Here is a 20,381-nt window from a genome sequence, read left to right on the forward strand (position 1 = left end):
CTGAACATGCAGTTGCTTTTACTTGGTACATTTCTATACTTTCTTCATCCGTTGACCAGCTTCTTTTCCGATCTTCTTGGGGACTCAACTAACTACTACATGTCTTTAGAGAAAGAATTTTTTCACCTTGTGGTGGAGTTATACATCCCTCCTAAATACCCACCCATAACACTGAAGATATTGAGCACAGCACTAATCCCATTGGACTAGGCTGTGAATCCTGGAGAACAAAACCACAGACCATTCAACTTTGCATCCTCAGTGTCAGCACTTAGTAGGCGCTCAGATAATCTACTAATTAATCTGCTAGTTAATCTACTAAAACAATGTATTCTGTTTCCTTCTCCTTTACTCATGACCACAATAAAGAGCCCCAACAAACAAACAAAATTCTAGTTCTCAACCAAACTAGAAAATCAATTACGGGTAGGGGAGATAGTATAATGGTTATGCAAACAGACCCACATGCCCGAGGCTCCAAAGTCCCAGGTTCAATCCCCCACACCACCACAAGCCAGAGCTGAGCAGTGCTCTGGTGTTTCTGTCTGTGTCTCTCTCAAAAATTAAATATTTAGGCATCTCTCTCCTCTCCCCAGTCAACCAAGAATAACAAAGAAGATCACCTGAAAACACAAGACAAGACTCAGATACTTTGAGAACCCACTGAGTCACGGCTACCAGGTTCCAGATGCTGCCATGATGCCAACCGGACTTCCCTGGACAAATGACCCCACCAATGTGTCCTGGAGCTCTGCTTCCTCAGAGCCCTGCCCCACTAGGGAAAGAGAGAGAATAGGAAAACTATCAGGGGAGGGAATGGGATACAGAGCTCTGGTGGTGGGAATTGTACCCCTCTTATCCTACAGTCTTGTCAGTGTTTCCATTTTATAAATAAATAAAAAATAGAAAAATAAAATATTTGCCCACCTGCAGGTAGGTCACTTCACAAGTGGTGAAGCAGGTCTGCAGGTGTCTTCCTCTCCCCCTCTGTCTTCCTCTTCTCTCTCGATTTCTCTGTCTTACCCAACAACGACAGCAATAACAACAATAATAACAACGATAAACAACAAGGGCAACAACCCCCTATTTATTTATTTTCTTTTATTTATTTATTTTTCCTCCTCCAGGGTTATTGCTGGGCTCGGTGCCTGCACCATGAATCCACCGCTCCTGGAGGCCATTTTTTTTTTTCTCCCTTTTGTTGCCCTTGTTGTAGCTTTGTTGTGGTTATTATTATTGCCCTTGTTGACGCAATTCGTTGTTGGATAGGACAGAGAGAAATGGAGAGAGGAGGGGAAGACAGAGAAGGGGAGAGAAAGATAGACACCTGCAGACCTGCTTCACTGCCTGTGAAGCGACTCCCCTGCAGGTGGGGAGCCGGGGGCTCGAACCGGGATCCTTACGCCGGTCCCTGCGCTTTGCAGCCACATGCGCTTAACCCACTGCGCCACCGCCCGACCCCCTATTTATTTATTTTCATGAGAGAAAAAGAGAGACAGAGAGGGGGCTGGTTGCTGGTTGAGTGTACACATTACCATGCACCAGGACCGGGGTTCAAGCCCCCCACACCCCACCTACAGGGGGGAAGCTTCATGAAAGGTGAGGCAGTGCTGAAGGTGTCTCTCCTTCTCCCTCCCTTTCTTTTCTCATAATAAATAAAAAGAAAAATAATATTATTCAAAAGAGAAAGACTGAGAGACCTAAGCACTCCTCAACTCTGGCTTATGATAGTGCCAAGGACTGAACCTGGGACCTCTGGGGCCTCAGGTATTCAAGTCCAATACATTATCACTGTGCACCCCTCCCCCCCAACCACTGTCTTTTTAAAGTGAAGAATTTGGGGTGCTTCATAGATCAGGAGGTAGTGCTGTACGTAGAGTGCCTGACTTATAAGCATAAGGTCTGAGTTTGATACTCAGCATTGCATATGCCAGAATAGTGCTCTGATTAGCTCTTTTGCTAACAAATGAATGAGTAAACCTTTAAAACAAAGAGTATGAAATTGTTTCAAGAATAAATACCTTATGGAGGGACTATTCTAATCTCTATATTGTTCTAGTTTTAGTATACGTGCTGCTAAAGCATGCACTTTGCTCTGTAGTCTAACCATGAAGATAATTCCCTGTTTGCCTATCCTTTGTGAAACAAATCATTTGCTGGAAATGAAGTAGCTGTAAACAATAAATTGCAAGAGAGTAAACAGGTGGTTTTTGATGGAGAGTGTGTGCTGATTAGCACCATAAGCTCTGACAATTGTCTTCATTATTTTTTATTTTTTAATTTTTTTTAATATTTATTTTATTTATTTCCTTTTGTTGCCCTTGTTGTTTTATTGTTGTAGTTATTATTGTTGTTGTCGTTGTTGGATAGGACAGAGAGAAATGGAGAGAGGAGGGGAAGACAGAGAGGAGGAGAGAAAGATAGACACCTGCAGACCTGCTTCACCACCTGTGAAGCGACTCCCCTGCAGGTGGGGAGCCGGGGTTCGAACCGGGATCCTTATGCCAGTCCTTGTGCTTTGCGCCACCCGCTGCGCTACAGCCCGACTCCCAATTGTCTTCATTTTTAAGATGATGAAATAGATGCTTAGAGAACTCCAGTCACTTGCTAGACACATACAAAGCTAGGATGGAGTAGTTCAAGAATGTGACTCTGGGCCTTTGGATTCCCAGATCAGTGCTTTTGCCTCAGCTCCATTATAGTCTTTTTGAATAGCTAAATGAACTGAATTGCCAATTTATTATGGTTGAACATACACACACCATTTTTATCAGCCACTTGCAAAAACCCTAGATTAAGACCTGAAGAATTTTAGGAGTTGAGTGACATTTCCAAAATCAGACAGATAATCAGAGCTGGGGTACATATCTGATCTAGGCCTGTAAGGGTCCACAACAGGTGTTCTTTTTAAATAGTTAAAGACACATATACAGTGCACTAGAGAGGAAATCACATGAAACAGTAATCAGAAATCATGGACTCAGTTCCTGTTTCAATCAATTAATAGTGTTAACTCTGGGCAAGTTCCTTTTCCTTTGTAAAAGGGAAACAACGATATTTTACAGAAAAGCTAAGATCCAAAAGGAAGGAAAGGTATTTTGAAAACCCTCTTCAAGGAAATATAGATTGTAAAATATTTCCTCAACAAAAATAAATAAACAATTAAAAAAGAAAATAAATTGTAGAGGGTAGGAATTCAGGCAAGTCAGTCAGACCTGGCTGCAAATTCGACCTTGTCACTTACTGGTGTGTGTCTTTGGGCAGGAGATTTTGCTCTTATGCTTCAGTTTTCCACTCGCAAAATGGGGTTAAACAAGTGCCTACCTCAGGAAGTTGTTGTGATTAAATAAAAGCGTCCATTTAAACAAGGGGTAACCTGACATATAATAGCCGATCAGTAAATGCCAGCCATTTACCTTGACCGTTGTACAGCAGATCTCAAACTGTCATGGACTTTCTGACCTATTAGACGCTCCCTGGGCTTCTTCACTCGGACCCGGTGCCTACAATCCCTGTCCCTTTTCTCTACAGCCCATCCAAAAACCTTACTGTGCCGTCTCTTACTCGATGACCTTGGCTGGGTCCCCGTGGTGCCCATAGACCAGCGCCCGCACCCAGGAGGACTTGGCAGAAGCAGAGTAGTTGGTGAATGCAGGTCGGCGGCGGCCAGAGTTGTGGAACAGCCCCCGGGACAGGCGAGCCGAGATTCGAGCCCCGCACTGTGCCCCGCTGACCCACATGCTCCCTCCAGTCAATTTGGAGCCAGACGCCCTGTGATGACATCATTTCCCCTCGTCCAGACAGTGCCGTGCCCCGCCCCTCACCACGCCCCCTCGTTTCTTTTAAAGGGCTGTGCTCCCGTTCCCCCCCCTTCCCCCCCCCCCCCCGCAGTCCGCGCGATGGCGCCTGTGAGACTGTTTAGGGTACTTGGGGTTCGCAGTGCAGGGACAGAGATTACAGTTTACTGAAGTTAATCTCCTAACCAGCATCTGAAACTGGCCCAAACTGTGTACACATTATGCAGTTCGGTGTTTGATTGGGGGAACTGATTTGCCCTCCCTTGGCCTCGGTTTCTTTTTACTATTTACTTAAAGGTTTTATCTCATTAACTACTTACATACCTGATCTAGGCCTGTAAGGTTCCACAACAGGTGTTCTTTTTAACTAGTTAAAGACACATATACAGTGCACTAGAGAGGAAATCATATGAAACAGTAATCAGAAATCATGGATTCAGTTCCTATTTCAATCTAACATCACAGGTAAGAAACACCCTTCCCACACAAGGAGACTGAATAATCTAAATTGATGTGGCAGGAGTGCTGGGTTTGGACTTAAAAGATTTTTGTTTTTGTTGTTAGAGCACTGCTCCGCTCTGGTTTATGGTGGACTGAACCTGGGATCTAGGAGCCTCAGGCATGAATCTCTTTGTATAAACAGTATGCTATCTACCTCACCCTAAACTTTTCTTTTTCTTTTTTTCTTTTTTTTTGTCTCCAGGGTTATTACTGGGTCTCAGTGGCAAACGCTAGAAGAAGAACTGGGTCTCAGTGCCTGCACTACAAATTCACTGCTCCTGGAGGCCATTTTTTCTGTTGCCCTTATTGTTGTAGTTGGATAGGGCAGAGAGAAATCGAGAGAGGAGGGGAAGACAGAGAAGGGAGAGAAAGATAGACACCTGCAGACCTGCTTCATTGCTTGTGAAGTGACCCCCCACAGGAGCCTTACACCGGTCCTTGCATTTCACACCATGTGCGCATAACCCGCTGCCATACCGCCTGGCCCCTTGGAGTTAGAAGATTTAGGTCCAAATTATAGTTCTTCTAGATTTTTTTTTTTTTTGTCTCCAGGGTTATTGCTGGGGCTCAGTGCCTGCACTAGGAATCCACTGGTCCTGGAGGTAATTTTTTCCCATTTTGTTGCCCTTTTTGGATAGGACAGAGAAAAATGGAGAAAGGAGGGGAAGACAGAGAGGGAGAGAAAGAGAAACACCGGCAGACCTGCTTAACCGCCTGGGAGGTGAGCCCCCTACAGGTGGGGCGCCGGGGGCTCCAACCGGGACCCTTACGCGGGTGTTTGAGCTTTGCGCCACCTGCGCTTAACCCACTGCGCTACCACCCGGCCCCTCTTCTAAAATATTTTTAATGTTTATTTATTTGATTTGATAAGTCAGAGAAAAGTTGAGAGGGGAAGAGGAGATAGGGAGAGAGAAAGAGAGTAGTGCTTCCCCCTCATATGGATCGGGACCGGGTGCTTGAATCCTTGTGAACTCTAATGTGTGCACTCAACTGGGTGTAATTGTAGTATGTGCACTCAGCTGGGTGTGCCACCACCTAGCCTCTCAAATTCTAGTTCTAACACGTCTAGTATGGCCTCCTTGGGCAAGGGACTAAAGCTCCTAGCGTGTTTTCTTATCAGTACAGTAGACAATATACCTTCTTTTAGAGGAACAAAAGATAACTTGCCTGGTAGGACACATGCTCTACCATGTTCACAGCCTGGATTTGAGCACCAATATCACATTGGGGTGTCACTGCAAGGGAATCTCTGATGTTGTGGTGTCTCTCCATATCTGTGCTCTATCTGAAATAAAAGATGAAAAATCCGACCTGGAAACATTAGAATCATTGGTGCTGAAAAAAACAAAAGTACACACACACACACACACACACACACACACACACACACCCTTTAAGGTGAGGATTGAACAGGAGAGCACACTAAAAACTCTTAAGTGTATTCAGATAAAAGGGTCAAGAAGAGGAAGCTCTCCTTTCAGAATGCTCACAATGTAGAAAGAGATTGAGTGGAAATGCTTTGTAAAAATATGTTGCCCAGTAAAGATGCTAGATATTATTTTTAATGGAGAGAAAAAATGCGTTTAACTGGAACTCTAGTTGAACATTAGAGCAATCCAGGAAGCTGTATTCTGAAGGAGAGAGGTGCTCTGGAATAGAGAAAGTTAGGGGGTCTGCTGGAGCCAGTCCTGAAACACTCAGCATTTCCAGTCTGCACTCCCATCACAGATTTACCGAATTAGAATCTTGGGGAGGGAGTCTAGGAGCCTACACTTTTTACAAATGCTCAAGAATATTCTGATGCAGGTGACTCAGGGAAAAGACTTTGAAAAACACTAAACCAAGGACTTTGAAGGATGGGACCTCAAACTTACCAGCGCAGAGTCTTTCTTCTGAGGAAGGGAAGAAAGCAAAGTACTCACCAGTACTGGATTCTGGCAAACATGCCTTTTAATTCCTCCTCCTCCCCAGTCATTTGGTCTCTGTGCTTTCATTTCCTTATCCTTAAAATAAAGAAATTAGTATCTGTTTAAAAGTTGCTATAAAATCAAGCTAGATATTATTTACTGGAGGCATTGTAGAACAATATTTGGCACATACATGAAAGCATTTGGTGAATACTATTAGAAGGCTATTGTGAAGGTTAAATGGGAAAGATTTGGGTTATAAAACAGGCTCATTTTTAAAAGATTAATTATTGGGCAGACAACCTCACCAGTGTGTCCTGAAGTCTCACCTCTCCAGAGCCCTAGGGAAAGACAGAAACAGGCTGGAGTTATCGATCAACCTGCCAATGCCCATGTCCAGTGGAGAAGCAATTACAGAAGCCAGGACTCTCACCTTCTGTACTCCCCAAAAGAATTTTGGTCCGTACTCCCAGAAAGATAAAGAATAGAAAAGTCTCCGGTGAAGGGGATGGGACACAGAACTCTCGTAGTGGGAACTGTGTGGAGTTATACCCTTCTTGTCTTACGATCTTGTAAATCATTACTAAATCTAAAAAGAAACTAAAAAGAAAGAAAGAAAGAACAGAAAAATGAACATAAAGTAAAACTTGGGCTGGTTTGGTGTATTGCATCAAAGCAATGAACTCTGGGAAAGAAGGACAGAGAGAGGGGTGGAAGGAGGGGGACTTTCATGTCCTGGTATAAGAGGGTGGACCTAATTTGGGGGTGAGAGTGTTTTGCAGACACCTATCTTGGTGAGATGAGAAATTCTATTCATGTGCCAACAACTGTAGTGTAAACCATTAACCTCCCAATAAAAAAACTCAAAAGATTAATTATTAGTGGGATGGGGTGAGAGAGAGAGAGAGAGAGAGAGAGATAGAGAGAGAGAGAGGGAGAGAGGAGGAAGACACACATGAGAATCACTCTAGTATATGTACATGTGATGCTGGGGATTAGACTCAGGACCTCATGCTTGAGGTTCCAACATTATATCTACTGCTACGCCTCTTGGACAACTATTTTGTTTTTACTAGGGAAAGTTTTGTCCTAAGGTGGGCAAAAGACTTGGTCTTACAATTATGTGTTAGCATGTGCATGTGGGGACGGACACACACACACACACACACACACACACACTGATCTCATGTCTTGATTATTCTTTCTCTCTCTTTTGTCATCACTGGGCTTCTCTGCTTTGAGGTGACTTTTTCAGTTAGAAGGAGAATGACAAGGCAGGGGAGACAGCATACAGTTATGCAAACAGACTTTCAAGCCTGAGACTCTGAAATCCTAGGTTCAGTCCCCTGTACCACCATAAACCAAAGCTGAGCAATGCTCTGGTCTGTCTGTGTCTTTCTCTGTATTTCTCACTCATTATAATAATATATATGTACATGTACATATAGAGATATGTGAGTGACAGAGAGAAAGAGGAAGAGAGGGGAGGATACCACAGCAACAAAGTTTCCTCTAGTGAGGTAACAGCTGGGTTCTAACCTGAGTTGTAAACATGACCAAGGAAGCACACTATACAAGTGAGATATCACCCTTACTTTCTATTTTCTTCTAAATTATTGTATTGCCTCCAGGTTTATTGCTGGGGCTTGGTGCTGGCACTATGACTCCGTTGCTTCTGGTGGCCGTCTCTTTCCATTTTATTTGATAGGATAGAGAGAAATTGAGAGTGGGGGAGGGGGTGGAGAGGGAGAAAGAAAGACAGGCAACTGCAGACCTGCTTCAAAGCTCATGAAGCATACCTCCTGTGTGGGGAGCAGGGGCTTGAATCCGGATCTTTGTGCAGGTCCATGCACTTCATACTATGTGTGCTTAACTGGGTGAGCCACTGCCCAGCCCCCTCTATTTTTAAAAAATTATTTTGTTTTTATTTATTTTTGTATAGAGGCAGAGAGAAATTGAGAGAGGAGGGGGGATAGAGAAGGAGAGAGAGATATCTGCAGCAATCCTTCACCATTTGTAGATCTTCCCACCCTGCAGGTGGTGGTTAGGGGTTTGAACCTGGATCCTTGTGAACTGTAACATGCATATTTTATTTTTTATTAAATTTTTTTTGTATTTTACTTATTTTGCCTTTTGTTGCCCTTGTTGGTTTTTTTTTTTTTTTTTAATTATTGTTCTAGTTCTTGTTGTTATTGATGTCATCATTGTTAGATAGGACAGAGAGAAATGGAGAGAGGACGGGAAGACAGAGAGGGGGAGAGAAAGATAGACACCTGCAGTCCTGCTTCACCTCCTGAGAAGCGAACCCCTTGCAGGTGGGGCTCACACAGGGATCCTTCCGCCGGTCCTTGAGTTTTGCATCACGTGCGCTTAACTCGCTGTGCTATCACCAGACTCCCACAATTCTCCTTTTTTTTTTTTAATATTTATCTATTCATTCCCTTTTGTTGCTCTTGTTGTTTTATTGTTGTGGTTATTATTGTTGTTGGATAGGACAGAGAGAAATGGAGAGAGGAGGGGAAGACACAGGGGGAAGAGAAAGACACCTGCAGACCTGCTTCACCGCCTGTGAAGTGACTCCCCTGCAGATGGGGAGAGGGTGGGTGGGTGGTGGGGGGCTTGAACCTGGGTCCTTAACGCCGGTTCTTGCACTTTGTGCCAAGTGCTCTTAACCCGCTGTGCTACCGCTGGACTCCCCACAAATCTACTTTTTTAAGGACAAGGAGGTACAAAGTAACCCTCTGCTGGAAGACTTCTTAGGTGACATTGAGCTATTGACATTACCTTCTCCAGTAAATTGGCTCCTCTGAATTCCCTGTGCAGCCTGGACAGGAAGCCTAGAGAATTATCAATAGATCTTCTCTGGGGCCAGATTTAGCCATCCATCCATTCCAATAGTCCTCACTTTCCATTCAGTTCATCAGCTCTTATTTGAACTGTCGTCAACAACCTTCTTCCTGAGATTTCCTTTCTCTCTCTCCTTAATTCCTTTTTTTCTCAAGCTTGCAGAAAGATTCTCTCTCTCCCTCTCTCTCTCTCTCACAGAAAGATTTAACATTCTCTTGCTTACAGTTCTGTGACTTCCCAAGCCTTCAAGAGAACCAAAGCCACATTCTCTGTAGAACACTGTGAATTATTGACATAGCAGACTTAAAACCATGAGCAAACACTGATTCTGTGATAATTCTATTATTCTCTCACATCTGTCTTTTTGCAAATTTGAAAAATATGACTGTGGTTTCAACTCATAACAGAACTCCTCAGTATGACTTGAGGAAGACCTGACTTTCCCCATAGTTTGAGAACAACTGATTGAGGGTGCAAGTCTAACTGTTCTTGTATTCAGTGTTATTTGTGCTTTGACTCCTATGTGCTCTATCCCCCGGTGTTGGACTATGCATGGTCTATGATTAAATTGTACCCAACTCTAGTCTTTCTCACTATTTCTACATCTTGTGATTTCCATTAATTTGCTCTTTTTTCAGCCTGAAGTGTTCTTGCCTACCTGCAAACTCCAGGTTCAGACATATCTTTGATGTTGTTTCCAGAAGGCCTTTGTTAAATCAACACCTGCTGCCTTTCTGTTTTCTCTGGATTGTTGTCATGATCTTTCTGGACACAGGCTCTCATTTATTTATAAGCCTACCACCTCCTTCCAGGCAGGACTGGAGCATTTTTGGTGTATCTCCATGACGCCAGCACCCAGTATGGGGCCTGATTCAAGGAAAGTGTTATAAATATTCCATGAGTTGATGGTAATTGAATTTCCTCTTGTCCTGGCCAAGTCTATGGTGTCGCCTTCTCTAACCTAGATTTGGGCTGGTCAGTCCAGGTCAGGACTTCTTTCTCACTCTTCTCATCCAGCAAGGCTTATGAAACCTTGTGGTCTTATCCAACTGAAAGAGGATGGTCTCTCTCCATTTATCTACTTGATGCTTGTGTTGTTTTTCTTCCTCCATCTCTGACACGTAGTCTTCTCTGTATAGGAACAGAAAGACTATAGAATCATTCAAGCCGGGAGTCCAGCGGTAGTGCAGAGGGTTAAGCGCACGTGGCGCAAAGTGCAAGGACTAGCATAAGGATCCTGGTTCAAGCCCCTGCTCCCCACCTGAAGGGGAGTCGCTTCACAGGCGGTGAAGCAGGTCTGCAGGTGTCTATCTTTCTCTCCCACTCTCTGTCTTCCCCTCCTCTCTCCATTTCTCTCTGTCCTATCCAACAACGACGACATCAACAATAATAACTACAACAACAATAAAAACAAGGGCAACAAAAAGGAAATTAATAAATAAATATTAAAAAAAATCTAAAAAAAAAAGAATCATTCAAGTCTACAGTCAATTCCTGTGTCCACCATTTACAAGCTGTATGGTCTTGAATCACCATAACCAATACACCCCCCCCCCATATTTATCACAGTGCTTCATCTGTTTTCTTTAGACTACACACCTTAGATTATAAGCATATATATATATATATATTTATTTATTTATATATTTACTATTGGATACTCCTACTAGATCTTTAAGTTTAATGAAGACAAGGATCACACCTATATTCATTAATTTATCCATTCAGTATTTACTTAGCACCCATTACATGTCAGACACTGTTGGTATGCATGAGACCCCTTCTGTTTCATTTGGTTTAAATCCCCCCTGCTTAACACTATTCTATTTACATAACCACTTCATTCTATTTACATAACCACTGTTAACAAGTTCCACCCTCCCTCCAGGGCATTTGTGGTTCAGTGATAGGATTCTTGCCTAATCTGCCCCCTCTTTGTCACACTCTGATTTTCGCCAGTCACTTTTCTCTCCACCCTCTCTATGTCACATCCTGTTTCCACCTTACTTGGCAAGTATATATAAAGACAGCATTGTGAGTTTTACGGTACCGTACTTTGAGTTTAATTTAGCTCGTCTTAGATTGTGTTGCGTCCTGCATGAACAAAGAGATACTGCCTACAGCTCAACCATGAGTCCCTGGTCGTCTGTTACCTGCCCGTGCCCGTGAAGCCAGCCCGGCGAAAACAACATAACGAGTCGAAAACAGCAAGACACCAAGCACTGGGATACAAGACAAAATTCTTGCTTTAGGGAGCCTATCTCTCTATTTAGGGACAAATAATGAAGACATCATCCAGTAGGTCCTTCCCTCTCTCTGTGTCCCCTACCCCCTGCTTTTCTGGTATATCATAGTCACATATATCAGAGACATACAAGTATGGAAAATTGTTTCTGTTGTTGTATTACCCTGGAATGTAAGCTTCATGAAGGGTAGTATTTTTTGTCTGTTTTATCTCTCCTTGGGCTTAGGGTAATTGTTGGATAAATGAATCAGTAGCTAGTATTTGCTGTTTAAATCAGAGTACTGCTTAGCTCAGGCTTATGGGGGACCTAACATTTTGGAGCCTCAAGCATGAAAGTCTTTTGCATAACCATTATGCTATCTCCCCCTCCATATTTATTTATTTATTTATTTATTGTGTGTTAGGGCTATTGGATTCAAGTCAACTGACTTTGATTCAAATCCTGGTGCTTACCTAGGAAAAGTCTAATTCTCTCTCTGAATCTTAGTTTCCATCTCTCCTCTCAATTTCTCAACTGTGTAATGAAAAAATAGTGGAGCGGAGTCTGTATGGATAAAGTACTAGATAGTGCCTGGTATCATACAGTAATGAACAACCAGTTTCTGGTAATTTTACAAGGGCTTTTACTGGATAGAGGCACAAATGCACTCAATCTGTTTCCCAGAGAGGTAGGGATAAAGGTGGACTTAATGCCATGGAAAGGAAGAATTTTTTGAAAGTCATCACTATGTGGTCTGGGAAGTGGCACAGTGCATAAAACACTGGACTCTCAACCATGAGGTCCTGAGTCAATCTCTGGCAGCACATGTACCAGAGTGATATCTGGTTCTTTCTCTCTCTCCACCCATCTTCTTCATGAATAAATAAAATACAATCTTAAAAAAAACATCATTGCAAGGAGAAATAGATGAATCCACTGTTGTAGACTTCAACACACCATTGTCAAAAGTAGACATACCTAGCAAGCAGAAAATCAGAAAGGACATGGGACTCAGCAACAACGACTCAATACCAGCTATCAACTGGGCATAATGACATCTGTCGATTCCTCCAACAGCAGTAAAACAGACATTCTTCTTCAGCTTATATGGAGCATGCACCAAGATAGATCACACTGTGGACCATAAAACACACTTTATCAAATTGAAAATTTGTTAAATCACATATTTCTAAATAACACATGAGTTAAAGGAGAACTCTCAAGAGAAATAAAAGGCCATTTTAAACCAAATTGAAATGAAAACACAACTGTTCAAAATGTGTGGGATGCAGCAAATGTAGTGCTTAGAGGTAAATTTATAGCACTGAATGTATATATTAGAAAAAAGAACATCTAAAACCAGCTCACCTGAGCTTTTATGCTAGGAGATTATAAGAAGAGGAAATTAAATCCAAAGGAATTAGAAGAAAATAAATACAATATAGAGCAGAAATCAGTGAAAATGAAGATAGAAAGTCAACACAGAAAAAGCAACCAAACTAGGAGCTCACTCTTTTAAACTTTTTTAAAATTATAGTTATTGATTAGATAGAGACAGCTGGAAATCGAGAGGGCAAGGGGAGACAGAGAGGGAGAGACACCAGCAGCCCTGCTTCACCACTTGCGAAGCTTACCTTCTGCAGGTTGTGACTGGGGACCTAAACCTGGGGTCCTTGTGCATTGTATGACAGCTTTTAAATTTTTTTTAAAAAGTATTTACTTATTTATTCCCTTTTGTTGCCCTTGTTTTATTCTTGTTGTCGTTGTTGGATAGAACAGAGAGAAATGGAGAGAGGAGGGGAAGAGAAAGATAGACACCTGCAGACCTGCTTCACCGCTTGTGAAGCAACTCCCCTGCAGGTGGGGAGCGGGGGCTTGAACCGGGATCCTTATGCTGGCCCTTGCACTTTGCATCACATGCGCTTAACCTGCTGCACTACTGCCCAACTCGCGTCCTTGTGCCTTGTAATGTGTACACTCAACCAGGTGAACCACCACCAGGCCCTAAAGTTGGTTCTTTGCAAACACCAATACAACCGAGAAACTGCTAGCCAGGTTAATTTAAAAAGAGAGAACACGAATACTAATATAAGAAATAAAAGAGAGAACATGGGGGTCAGGCTGTAGCGCAGCGGGTTAAGCGCACGTAGCCCGAAACTCGAGGACCCGGTAAGCATCCCGGCTCCTCACCTAGGGGAGTCGCTTTACAGGAGGTGAAGCAGGTCTGCAGGTGTCTATCTTTCTCTCGCTCTTTCTGTCTTCCCCTCCTCTCTCCATTAGTCTCTGTCCTATCTAACAACGACGACATCAATAACAACAACAATAAAACAAGGGCAACAAAAAGGAATAAATAAATAAATATTAAAAAAGAGGGAACATCACTACAGATCTCACCGACATTAAAAAGACTTTACAGGACTACAGCCAGTGCTTCCAAAGACCCAAACATCTGCTGTTAGTAGGTTAGTAGGCGCTTACTGGGTAGATGATAATGAAAGTCCATTTGGAAGGGTCAAGCAGAGGTTTCAAGCACTGGACGAGAGAGGCAAGGGAGTCCCTGTCCATGAGAACGCCGGAGGGGAGTTAGGCAGGCAGAGGCCGAGTTCGCCGGAGAATGAGCCGGTCTGCGCCGAGACTTTTGGACATTCAGACTGGGGCTAGAGCGGCGCCCCGGGGCCGGGGTGCGGGGTGGGGGAGGGGCGCCCCGTAGGGGATCTGGGAGCCCACAGCTTGGCGCGCGACTGCCAGCAGGGGGCGCCGCGAGACCGCGGAAGGCTCGGCGGGCCTGACGTCAGCGCCCCGCTTGCTCCGGCTCCCGCTCTGGACTCGGCGCCAGTCCCGCTCCGCGCCGCGCCGCTCCACTCGGGCTCTACCCCGCGGGCCGGGCTCGGGCTCCCGCGGCGGCGCCCCCTGCCTGTGCTGGCCCCAGGGCGGGCTGCGGGCACCATGGCTCGCGCCCAGGCGCTCGTGCTGGCGCTCACCTTCCAGCTCTGCGCGCCCGAGACCGAGACTCCGGCAGGTAAGCGCGTCGGTCGGTCGGCGGGTGGGACTCGGCTTTGCCCCGCGGAGCCTCGGGCCCCGCGTCTGTCGGAAGAAAGTGCGAGCGGTGCGCGCCCAGGCCTGACGCTGCTGCTCCCCGCACCCGGGTCTGGGTGCCCGCGGTGCCGCTGTGCGCACAGGGACTTGCGTGTCTGCGAATGCCGCGTGCCCGTGAGTTACGTGTGCAAGGGACGGTGTGTGTGTGTGTGTGTGTCCGGCGGGGGGCTGCGTGCCCAGAGGTAGTGTGTGTGTGTGTGTGTGTTGCCGTGTGTCCGCCGGCGGGTCGTGTTTGTGCAGTTTGTGTGTCTGCTGTGTGTGTGCATCCGAGTTTAGTGGTGCGGCCGGAGTTGTCTGTGCGGGTGTGTTGCGTGTGCTCGCCTTTTGTGTGCCACGGCGCTGCTCGTTGTGTCTGCGGACGTGCTGTGTGTGTGTGGTGCGTGCGGCCGGGGGGTGCGCGGCGGTGCTGCACGCGCGGGTGTGTGCTGGTGTGAAGGCGCGGGGCCGGGTGCGGGCCGTGTGTGTCTGTGTGTCCGTGTGGGAGTGTCCGGGCCGGCTGCGCCGCGGGGCTGCGCGGGTGCGAATGCCTGCGGAGTGTGCGGGGAATGCGTGTGCAGGAGCGCGTCCATAGCGGATGTGAGTGTGCGGGCGCGAGCAGGCGGCGTGTCCGGGGATGTTGCGTGTGTGTCTGGGGCCCGAGGGCGGCGTGTGCGGCGCGGCCGGACGGAGCAAGTTGTCTGGGCCGGGCTGGGCCCGCGAGGAAGCGGGGTGGGGGGGACGACCGGGCCGCGACGCCGACTCCGACATGTCGGGCTGCTTGTTGTTTCGCAAGTTGGGCTCCGCGCAGGCTGCTGCTCCAAGGCGGCGCCGGGGCTGCGGGGAGGGCGGCTGCTGCGGGCGGGGCCGCGACGGCTGGGCGCGGGGTGGGGGGCGGGGCCTGGCTGTCCCCCGCCCGACGTCGCACTCTGGGGCCCGCGGGGGCTTCGGGGACGCGGGAGTCTCCCGGGACACTCCCTCCTCCACTTGGCAACTTTGCGCGGCCTCCCGGGTGCCCGGGACCGCCGGGTGTGCGTGTGTGTGTGTGTGTGTGTGTGTGTGTGTGTGTGCGCGCGTGTGTGTAGGTGCGATCGCAGATCGGAATGTGTGTACCCGGCTGGAGCTTGTGTCTGTGTCGGTCTGCGCTGTGAGTCCTGTGTCGCTGTGTACGTGTGTGTGCCGTGTGCGTGTGCCCGTACCTTCCCCCTCGGTCCCCCCCCCCCCCCCCGCACAACCCGTAAATAAAACAACCCTCCTGCCAGCCTGAGGCCTGGAATCCCAGGCCGAGCCCCCTCCGTGGAGCGCGAGCCGCCCCTGGTGGGAGTGGCCGTCCCCCAGCCCCCGGCCTCCGCGGCTCCAATCCAGCACCTGGGGCGCCATGTAACGGGGAGCAGCGGGGAGACACCCCGGGCAGAGATCCCAGCCTAGACACAGTTGCCAGAGCCTCCAGGCTGCCGGCAGGGATCCGAGAACCGGCCTCGCCCGGATAGGATCGAATCGCGCTCGGGCCCCACAGGTTGGAGCTCCCGCAGCTCCGCGGTTGCTCAGGTCTCCCGCAGGCTCCGAGCTGCCTGACCCTTGGTTGCCTCAGGGCTATGTGTCAGCACAATTTAGCTTTGACCTCTTACTCCAAGTGGCCTTGACTCCAAGGCCACTTCTCTTCCTGTCCTGTCCTGAATCGTTTTCCCGTTCCTCTTATTCCCCTTCCACCCCCCACCCCAGCCCAGAGATCAAAGCTCAAGGGTACTGTATGCTCCTCCACCCCTGCCACTTCCGTGCTGATTCTGAATAACTGTGTTTCAGGCTCCTGCCAGTGGGGGTTGTGGAGAACTGAGATTTGGGGGTGAGACCCCGAGCAGGTTACTTTCAGTCTTGGGGCCTCAGTTTTCTCATCTTCCTTAGGAATGTCATCATATTTGGTCAAGTAAGGTTCAAGCTGTGACTCCTGGGGGAAAACGAGTTTATTTTCGATGAGAGGGAGAGAGAGAGAGGTAGAGAGAGACAGAGAGGGACACAGGGACACCTGGTCACTATTTCTCTCTGGCATATGGTGCTGCAAATTATTGAATGTGTGACCTGGGGTGGGGGCCTGCTCATGTCTGCCAGCCCAGTGTGCTACTTCTGTGTTGTTATCTCCCCAGCTTTGGTTTTGAGGATTGTCATGGCATCCTAGAGGCTGTGATGTGAAGCCAGGGAAAGCTGGGTTCACATTCTGCTTGCTGTCCTTGTGACCTTGGGCAAGTCACTTCACCTCTAAAGTTCCTGGTAGCTGCAAGTTACAGTTAGAACTTAATCTAGAACTCCTGAGTAGCAGGGTATCATCTGGGTGGAGGCAGCCCAGCTCCCTAAATGCCTCCTGAGTCACTATCTCCTGCCCTGGGAGGGAGTATGATGTCTGAGCCAGGCAAACCTGGTAGTAATTTATTATGTAGCCTTCTTGTTCATTTTGGTTGCTGGAGTTGTGGACAGCAGGAATGAAGAGGAGGCTGCCTGGTGGTTTTCAGATTCGACAATAAAGGCTTGTCTGGACAACTGGCCCTTCCCCTTGGGACTGGGGGAGGGCACTGAACAGGACACTGTGAGAATGGCCAGATGGGGGCACTGAGCTTCAAGACAACTTCCTGTCCAGATATGGTGTCGGGAGAATTCAGGGTGAGGGAGGAAGCATCCTCCTTCCATGCTTTCACCATCTAAAATAGATTTGTGAGACTTGTCTTTTCAAGGGGGGGCTGGGTGAGCTATCTAGGGCCACAGGGAGTGCCCTGTGCCCCTTCCTCCCTCAACCCCCTTGGCTTCTCCAAGCCACTTTATTGTCCTCACCCCTGTGCCCTTTCAGCACCTCTTTCATCTGTCCCCTTCTCCCCATCCTCAGTCACTCCTCACCTGCAGGAGGATTCCAACTTCTTACCTTCATCACTTCCTCCATGGTGCCAAGGATCTTCCGAGAACACATGTTTGCAACCCTTTGAAGGCTTCTCATTGCCTTCAGGACCACTGACCCTACCAGTTCAGCCCCACCTCGCTTCACGCTCTGACTCACCAGTAGCCTCTAAGAGCCCATTGCCCATTGTCTTCTCTCTGGACTTTGCTCAAGCCGTTTTCTCCCCAAGAACTCTCTAGCTCCATTTCTTCCCCTGATGAACTCCTGTTCCTCCATTAGGTCTCAGCTGAGATATCACCTCTTCTTTAAAGTCTTCCTTGCTCACTCCATATTCTAGTCCAGGAAGGGAGGGTGGGGGTTCATAACATTGCAATGGATGTAATTGCAGATTATTGGTTTGTTCTCCCTTCCAAACCAAAAACTCTTTAAGGACAGGGACTGGGTATTTAGTGAACCTTTGAATCCGAGTGCCGAGTAAATGTAAGTGGTTGCATGAAAGAATGAAGTCCAGTGGGTCAAGTGCTGAGCTGGAGATACCAGATGGGGGCGCACTGACTCCACTGAAATTAAACATTAAAGAAGGTTCTCCCTCCAGGAATCTGGAAAATTCTGCCAGGGGTTGATGTTTTGTTGTGAAAAGGATATCTTCCAGAGTGTCCTCTGGGAGCTGTGAGTTGAAGCAAAGACCTGAGGGCTGGGTCTCTCACTGGCCAAACCCTTCTCACTCCTAGTACCACCTTCTCCTGCCCTCCAACCCCACTCCCAGGCAAGGGCAGCCAACGGCTGTCCCACCCCCATCCCCAGCCTCAACCCTTTGTGCTGGATGTCTTGACAGTTGGTGAGAGGCTTCAGTCCCAACCGTCAGTCTGAGCATCTGAGGAGTTGGGAGGGAGGGTCCTGCAGCAGGAGGAGAGGAAAAGGTTCCTGGCAAGCTTTCTCAGTCCTCAGGTTGTGTGTGTGTGTGTGTGTGTGTGTATGCACTTCTGTTCTGGCTGCTTGTGAGTCAGAGGAAAGAAGCAGAACAGTTGCCTGAAGGTGGGGCTGGGGGAGGCCTGCTGAGGTGTGTGTTTAGGTCTGACCCTGGCATCTGAGCAGTCAGAGTGGTGTGTGTGTGTGTGTGTGTGTTATTATAGCTTGGGACATGAGACATATGTGTGGCCTGTCAGGGGATCTAGCCATCTGGTTACCCTGTGTAGGAAGACCTGAGTTTGGAGGAGGGAGGTGAGCAGCTGACTGCTCTGATCACCCCCGCAGCCTGGTGCTAGGTCATCTGAATAGCCAAGTGCCAAATTCCTGGAGTTTGTGAGTGACTCTATTGGGGTGGGTGGTGTCTCAGTATCTAGACTCGGGGTCTCCCAGTACAGGGTGTGTCAGCATAAGGGTGTCCCAGTGGTTCTGGATCCAGCTGTGGGTGTGTCCAGGTGTCTGGGAGCCCTCAGGTTAATGGGTGTCAGGTGTAGAGTGTCTCTGTGTTGTGTCCTAGTGCCTGACTGTCCAGGTGCCTGGGCAGACGTTCCCCAGTGCATGCAGGGCAGCATTCATTATGTTGTTTTCTGTCTCCTGGTGTTGGGTACCTGAGTGTATGGACAGCTGAGTGTAGCAGTGTCTATGTGTCCAGCATGGATAGCTGTATGTTGGAGTGCCCAGATGTTTGTGAGTCTGGGAGTGGGGAGCATGTGAGGTGCATGTGGTCTGTGTGTCTATTTATGTTTGAGTGTTCATATGTCCAAGAAAGGGATGGTACATGTGTTGGGTGGACAGTATCCTGGGATTGAGCCCATGGACTGGGGCAGTGCCAGCTTAGTCTATGACACCCCCTGCCCTGAGGCTTTTCTTCTTGTCTCCTTTGAGACTCCAAGGTCAGGAGCCCCTGGAAGAAGCTCATGTGATTCTGTTTCTCCTCACCCAGCCATTCTAGAACTTTCCACAATGATGGACATAGTCTCCCTCTGTACTTCCTAATTCAGTGGCCATTGGCCACTTGTGACTTATTAAATTGAAATTGGTTAACACTCATTAAATTGAAATTCAGCCTGTCAGCCTCACTAGCCAGATTACAAGTCCCCAGGAGTTGCATGCTGTTAGTGGCTGTTGTACTGGTTAGTGCAGGTAGAGAACATTTCCATCATGGTAGAAAGTTCTGTGGATACTGCTGGTCTAGAGAGAGAGAGAGCTGATGATCTTCAGCCAGATCTGGAAACCCCAGGACATGGAGTTGGTATGGCCATGACTCATTAGCCACTGAGGAATGTTTTCTTGGAATGCATAGTCTCTTTCTCTCCAGTCCATCATTTCATACTTGGGTCATTATAGTAGTCTCTTCCTTACTCAGTTCTCCAAAACTTCCACCAACTTGTGACCTGAATGACCAGGTGGACCAGGTGCACCTAGACCTCATTGCTGAAGGCTTTCCAACCCCAAGAGCACAGACCCCCAGGCCTTATATGACCTGAGCCAGGTGGTACCTGCTTCTGCAGGAGCTCATGTTTAAGTACTGCTTAGCTCTGCTATCTCCCCCAGCCCTGCCTGCAAATTGGACAGAGGGAGGGACCCTTGATGGACAACTCAGAAGAGGTTATTAAATGGATGACTTGATAGTTTTGGTCAGTTTCCCAGGCTTCAGACACCAGGACCTAGTAGTTATTGAGGTCTTATTTTTTATATTTAATTTAAAAATGATTTATTTAGAAAGAGGATGAGAGAAATAGGAAAAAGAGAGAGACACTGAGAGAGGACCAGAGCACAGCTCATCTCTGGCACAAAGTGATGTTGAGATTGAACTTGCTGCCCCCCAGACTCCCAGGCATGCAAGCTGATGCTCTAGCAGGCAGAACTGGGCTGAGGAATTAGAATGGATGATAGGATGGAGGGAAGGACTGGGGTGGGGGAAAATGGGAAAGGCTGTTGGGGATATTTGATAGGCCAGATCACAGCTGGAGAGTTGGGTAACAGCTGGGGGGTGGGGGCCACTGGGAGGGGACATAACTAGTGATGGAGATCTGACTGGGGACTGGGGACAGCTGGGAATGAGGGGACAGCCATGTAGGGGGAACAACTGAGGCCTGGAGCAAGTGGGGGATGGAGAAGACAGACAGGCTGATGTGGGACAGCTGGGAGCTGAGCAGGACTGATTGGAGGGGTGTCAGAAACT

General features: G+C 47.6%; 2 protein-coding genes across 6 annotated transcripts in view; one reads left to right on the top strand and one right to left on the bottom strand.

Moving 5' to 3' along the window:
• The window catches only part of MECR (mitochondrial trans-2-enoyl-CoA reductase), a 51,810-nt gene extending 48,038 nt beyond the window's left edge, over positions 1–3,772 (bottom strand). Inside the window, exon 1 of one of the 2 annotated variants that reach the window (XM_007522441.3) lies at positions 3,565–3,772. In XM_007522441.3, the coding sequence (XP_007522503.1) occupies positions 3,565–3,740 (176 nt within the window). In that variant the 5' untranslated portion in view covers positions 3,741–3,772. Of the gene's footprint in view, positions 1–3,549 lie in introns of both variants that reach the window. The other variant, XM_016187840.2, reaches the window with a different exon arrangement.
• A 10,338-nt stretch (positions 3,773–14,110) lies between these two features.
• The window catches only part of PTPRU (protein tyrosine phosphatase receptor type U), a 120,698-nt gene continuing 114,427 nt past the window's right edge, over positions 14,111–20,381 (top strand). For all 4 annotated transcript variants that reach the window (XM_016187859.2, XM_007522443.3, XM_016187861.2 and 1 more), the window contains exon 1: positions 14,111–14,296. In XM_016187859.2, coding sequence (XP_016043345.1) covers positions 14,224–14,296 — 73 coding nt within the window. In that variant the 5' untranslated portion in view covers positions 14,111–14,223. The remainder of the gene's footprint in view (positions 14,297–20,381) is intronic.

This window comes from Erinaceus europaeus, chromosome 13 (genome assembly GCF_950295315.1).
Source record: "Erinaceus europaeus chromosome 13, mEriEur2.1, whole genome shotgun sequence".
Classification (NCBI taxonomy): domain Eukaryota; kingdom Metazoa; phylum Chordata; class Mammalia; order Eulipotyphla; family Erinaceidae; genus Erinaceus; species Erinaceus europaeus.